Genomic DNA, 6,147 nt, shown 5'->3' on the forward strand with positions numbered 1-6,147 from the left:
TTCCAGCTGCCTTCCTCCTCCTCCTCCTCCTCCTCCTCCTCCTCCTCCTCGTCCTCATCCGTCCTTCTTCCTCTGCTTCAGCAGGAGCAAAATGTCCGCGATCTCCTGAAGTGTCTCGGCCTCCTCTGAGAGTCCGTCCACTGCGGTGGCAGCCGGGAGCTCCTTCCCCTCTTGGTGTGGAAGCTCTTCGGTCGGAGGGCCGATCTCCTGCTGCCCTCTCCCGGCTCTGCTCTCTCCGTCCTCCTTACCTAAATTGCAAACATGAGAGCAGGAAGAAGATTGTTCAACAAAGTGGCAGAATTTAATATGAATATCAGTCTGAAGTTTCTCTCAGAGACGCCTGAATATTTCACTTGCTTGTTAACCCTCTGCCATCAGTCTTCCTCAGAGCATCCAGAAAGGGGTTTGTTGGTCTCTGTGGAATCAGTCTGGCGCAGTCACTCGCAGTGAAGTTGTTGATAACGCCGCCGCCGCCCGCGAGCGAACCGGCCTTCGGTTTCTCCCTGCCCCAGGGCGTCTGTTTCCCTTCGCTCCCGCGGTTTCCCGATGAAGCTGCGAGCGTCGCCGTCTCTCCGGCGGCGTCGGTCTTCCTCCCCGCGGCCGCACGCCGTTCCCGCGTGTCGACGTCTGGCGGGTACGAGCTGAACCCGGGAGGTCCGGTCTCGCTGCACTGACTCGAAGCGTCGCACGTCTCCGGTGCCGTTTGAGTTCCTTCATCTCGAGTTTCAGCTGGTGTTTTCTTGCATTTGCACGTCTCCGAGCTCCGAGTTTGAGCCGCGGACCGAGGAGATAAAAACGGAGCCGTGCTGCCGCCTCTCTGCCGGTCTTCACTTTTAGAAGCTTCGTCTGGGCAAGCCACGTTCTCCAAAACTTGTCGGTCTTCTCTGAAGTCCATTTTGGGTTTTCTCAGTGGGGTGAAAGGCCTGGGATCAGAGAGTCTTTCTTTTGGATTCCCCTGTGAGCCGCTGTTTGTGTTGAGACTATCTGCACTACAGGCTCGATCCATAAAGGAAGCAGAAGTCTGGAGACATGGCAGACAGCAGTCTTCCTCCTAATCCAGTTAGAAAAGGAAACATCAGCAGTGCTTATGTCAAATTTCTGAAATGCAGCTCTTGACAGGTATTTCATGGATGACCATCTGTTTACTAATATTGTATGTATTCATTTAAAACTAAAAGACTGTAGCACAGAGCATGCAGTGAATTTACAGTTTAATTAACAGCAAGGCTGTTATAAAAGTTGAGGCTTTATACTGTGGTTTGAGGAGGTTTGTCGTTCAATTATTTATATGAATATATTTGTCAACATTTTTAAAGGTGACTCGACAATCACGGAACTCCAGAAACTTGGACAAAACGTACGTCATTTGAGTCTGAACTGAGGTAACCTCCTCCACAAGAGTAACTTGGCGAGCATTCGCAGCCATTCGTGGCCTCGGTGTTGTGTCCAAGACACGCTGCAGCTGTCGGATTAAAACAAGACATCTATTCAATTCATTGTTCTTCCTCCAACATGTAAACAATAAACGGGCACCTTAATTGGAGACACTTACAAAAGTCCATGTCAGTGCAGGTGGAGAGCTGTGAATTAAACAGAATAAACATCTAACACTGCGGCTGTGGTGTCTCTTTTTCTACAACTGCACATGATCACTGAAGAACCTGGTTCCACTTTCTCGAACATTTACTTGGTGTATTTTTATTGTTCGTTTTCTATAAATTCAAAGTTAGTTCTGCTGCACTTCCAGACTCGACCACTTGGTGGCAGTAAAGGTCCAACGTTTCACAGAGAGCTTACCTCCGCTCCCATGCACTGAGAGTCAGGGACAGTTCTGACAGTGAAGAAAGAAAACCCAACTTAAAAACATATTCATTGCATGTGACAAATGTTTGATTGCATCTGAAGTACGAACACTTACTGCGGAGTTGATGATTTAATTGACGTTTCGTCTCTGAGGTATATTTTTGATTTCGCGCTCCCAAACTGAGAAGCTGATTGACCTTCTCTTTCATATTTCTCATTGCTAAAGCCCCTAAAGACGTCTTCGTCAAACTGCTGTTGAGCCTCCGACTGGTTAAGCATGAAGTCCAGCATGGGCTCACTGTCTTCTGATTGGTTGAGAGAAAAGGTGACCCGGTCTCCCGCCTCTGTTTTACTGCAGGAGCACAAACACGTGCTTTCAGTTGCTAAAATGACCCGTTCATTCAAGGATAGACAATAACCCATCTACATTCTGATGTGCTCTTACTCTGGTTCTGGACTTGCAAAGAGGACTCGGGCTGCTGTGGGGGTCTCCAGTCGGAAGGGGGGTGGGTTCGAGCCGCAGGACCAGGGGACGGCGTCCGTCATACCTCTGGGTTGGGAGAAAGGCTGGAACTAACAGAATAAAGTCGGCGAGGATAAGACTGCAGAGTGGCGCCGTGTTTGTCACTTCACTGTTATTTCCCAGCAACATTTAATGTTGGTCAGTGACCAGACTGCTCTAAAATAGTAAACCGGTGTGATTCGACTAGTTTGTCCAGATATGTTGTCAGTTAAGACCTACGTAACAAATAAGACGCCTTTCCTCAACCGAACAGGAATTCACTAAAGTGATCGAAGACAACGAGATGTACGCATCTGACTCGTCCACATTTTTTAACCCGAGGTCAGAAAACGAGGAGTAATGAACTCTTCCGACACCGCTCCCGCCGTGTGCAAACTGAAAGCAGCACGCTGACGTGCACGGATGAGGAGGGAAGTATCACCTGATCAACAACAGCACCCGAGTTTCGCACGTTTTTGTGACCACCGATCCGTGGGCATTTGCGATTTCGCCACGGATTAGAAACTCGAGCAGAGAGAACGTTGCGTCAAGTTTTTGGGGAGCAGATGAGCCGCGAGGAGCCGGCGAGTTGCGAGGAGTTTCGATTGTGTTGCTGAGGTTTGAGAAACCGATGCAAACCCACCTCGTTGCGCTCCCGACCCGACGCAAGTTCTCCGGTCTGGGACAGCGATGTTCTGCCCCTCTTGAAATGCGAATGACTCTCAAAACACCTTTCCTGTAGATTTTCGGAAACATTTCGGGGTCCGTTGCCGATTTCCTTGGTTTGACCCAAAATTTGATGCGCGCCCTACGCCAAAGTCCAATCGGTGAAATCGCAGATGCACCCGCACCACTGCTCACACAAACACAGAAACCAGACCTGGAATACTCATGAAGATTACAGCGTCCCCCTGCTCTGTGCATGTCGCGGTGATACGCTACGTTCAAGTGCAACAGGAGCAGTCTTTTAACTTTTTGATTGCCCCTCGTGACTTCAAGGTCAAATGCAAAATCTTTTACGGCCTATTGGAGGCCTCTTGCTTCTCAAGAGTAAAAACACTGTCAGACTGGATCCAATGAAAGAGTACGAAGCTACAAAGTCTGTGGGGTCAAATGTTCCCATTCCTGTGTAATAAATGAAACGTGTACTTCTGCAGTGTTGTTATATTAACGTGACATATTCCTTATATAAATACATCATTTTCAATACCGGAGTCTGCTGTCGGGCTGAGGTGTCCCAGGGTGGAGGGGAGAAGTGTGGCGGTGGCTCTGACGGAGTCTGGCTCTGCTTCTGTAGATTCAGCTGCAGGGGGAATATTCCTGAGGACACCAGTTTTATTTGTTTTGATGTTCTGAAGGAAATACTCACACAAAGTCAAAAAAAAAATGCTCCGTTAACGTTGTGTAATAGTATTCAACAAGTTTGTTCTGTAAAACTGTCCAGGACATAACCTTGGCCTGAGGAGGCTGAGGAGGTGGAGGAGAAGGGGCTGCGGGGCGCCAGGTAGTCGGATGCACTGTTGTCTGAGAAAGCCGACTCCAGCACTGGTGACAGCTTGCACAAGAAGGGATTTCTTTTTTTTTCTTTTTTTTTTTTTTCTTTACATTTGTTCGTATTAAACACGTTTTGCTAAGAATAAAAGTGATGAATAAATGTACCGCATGAACAGCTGGATAGTGACTCACCTGCCGACACTTGAACCCTTGTGGAATAATGTTCCTTATTTTTCTGATTCCTTGATCACTGGATATTGCCATGGAAGAAAATACACAAGAGTGTTGGACCTCTCTGATAACTGTCCACTCAATACATTACGGTTAACGAGGACCCTAATATTATTATCTATTAAAATATCACAACAGCTACAATGCAACACCAGCTCTGGGTGAATTCGGCCCACCCACTCTCCAGCTCTACCTGTACTGGGGCTGGCTGTCGACCAGACTCAGCTGTGAAGGGGAACAGGGGCTCATTGGGAGTACGAGGGGCTCGTTCCTCTTGTGCTTGGATCGTCTTTTAAAGCTCCCAAGAGCCGCCACTTTAGGAGGATCTGAAAACACAAATACTTTGCATTGACGTTGTAAAGCTTACGTTTTGCGCCTTTAAAGACAACAAGTGGTGAATTCATTAAGTTTTCCGTTTACCACAGATGGCCTTCTCACTTTTCTTTTTTCAACAGTCCTATATGTCTTGAGGCATTCACATTATTCGAAACATTTTTGTACACTAATGTATACACGTTACTACAAAACATTACTCCCACTGACTGATGTAAAGTCTTGCTCTTCTGCATCCTATTATATTACTGTTATCTGATGACTTGGGGTTTAAGCTGGTGTGCTATCCCGTGCTCGTCTTTGCTTACAATAATACAACATATACGTATGCCATATTTATATTCCTTATATACAATCTCGTATTAATCAACTATTAATCCTCGGGCGTATGCAACAGGCTGTTTCTGTAGAGGTCAGCGATACTGCTGAAGGTCAGCGATACTGCCGAGGGTCAGCGATCCTGTTGGGGTCAGCGATGCTGCTGTGCATAACAACAAGGCCGCGGGCTGTAACGGTTGATGGCACGACCATTAGTTTCACCTCCTGTCTTTCTTATTTCTTCCGAGTCATAAAACAGGAATAAGTTACTGACCCGAGCCACACGTCCCCCACAAGGCGAGACGGCCCACCTCAACCAATCAACAAAGGACACGTCACCACACATGACTTTTTGGTTCCTGTACTATAATTAGACCGGGTCAGGGAGGGTCAGGAGGTCAGACTTCGGTTGTGAGGGAAACACGGTCTGGACCCAGAGCTCTGTAACACGGATTATTCTGCTGTTAAATAAACACCTTGAAGCCGGACATCTTCACCTATTGCCTCATTAAACAACAGGACCTGGGTGGGGGGTGCCTTTACACATATTGGCAATCCCACCTTTGCTTTCTTTCTTTGCAGCAATCTGGTTGACGATGAACAGAGTCACCATATCCATACTACCACCACCAGCGTCCCCGGGGGAAGGCCCTGGCACAGCTATCCCCATGTTTTTCAGTTTCTGTTGCATTTTTCTCTTTTCAAAGAACTCCTAGGACACAAAACAAAAAAAACAAAAAACAAAAACTACTATAATTATCCGGACACACAGAAGTAGAGGCCTACATTTAGTCTTGTTTAACTTAGTTGTCTCACCCTCTGCTTTTTAGCCTCGTTCTTCATTACTAACCGGTTCCTGCAACGAGTCGTTACGTCATTAACGGTATTTATTTAAAAAAAAAAAAAAAACAGGCCGACATTAACTTGGGGACGTCATTCTCCCTCCTCTTACCTTGAACCCCCAACCCAATTCATTTTCAACGGATTTAACTACAATAAAAAACGATTAAAATTAAATAAATAAATAAAAGTCGACTGTACTAAGTGTTAAAACTAAACTAAAGCTGCTGTGTCAGTAGACCGGCGGCTCCGTGTGTTTGCTCGGTCGTTTACACTATGCAAATACGCACGAGGACCAACTGCCGCAACTTGTCACGCGCCACTCAGAAATAGTCAATAATCGTTTAAACACTTTGCTGCGAGTGACTACAGTTGTTCATAATAAAAAAAAATTAAATTGTTTCTGGATAGATAATTACTGCGGGACTTTTTTTTTTTTTTTTTGGCCTAAAAAGAGATAAAAGTGCAGCAGATTTACAGTAGAGGCGATTTTGCTTACGTCATCACGTAACCAATCGTCTTCGTCGGGGGGCGCAACCAATGAAAAAAGACGCTGCGAACCCGACGGGACGGAAATAAGTGACGTCAAGTTAACGGAAACAACTACTGTTAAACAGGAAGTTAAG

General features: G+C 46.4%; 1 protein-coding gene across 1 annotated transcript; it reads right to left on the minus strand.

Moving 5' to 3' along the window:
- Positions 1-43: 43 nt before the first annotated feature.
- LOC138202559 (uncharacterized) lies at positions 44-5,877 on the minus strand. Its single transcript, XM_069156662.1, has 14 exons — positions 5,634-5,877; positions 5,498-5,537; positions 5,243-5,393; positions 4,224-4,356; positions 3,992-4,049; positions 3,758-3,860; positions 3,516-3,625; positions 2,249-2,376; positions 1,919-2,155; positions 1,798-1,831; positions 1,553-1,580; positions 1,362-1,462; positions 358-1,051; positions 44-248 (listed from the first exon to the last, which is right to left on the minus strand). Exons 1-14 carry the CDS (start codon positions 5,654-5,656, stop codon positions 55-57), a joined length of 2,034 nt encoding a protein of 677 aa, XP_069012763.1. The 5' UTR covers positions 5,657-5,877; the 3' UTR covers positions 44-54.
- Positions 5,878-6,147: the final 270 nt, after the last annotated feature.

The sequence above is a fragment of the Embiotoca jacksoni genome, unplaced genomic scaffold (assembly GCF_022577435.1).
Source record: "Embiotoca jacksoni isolate LCO1_2020_lvr unplaced genomic scaffold, fEmbJac1.0.p SCAF_21, whole genome shotgun sequence".
Lineage (NCBI taxonomy): Eukaryota > Metazoa > Chordata > Actinopteri > Embiotocidae > Embiotoca > Embiotoca jacksoni.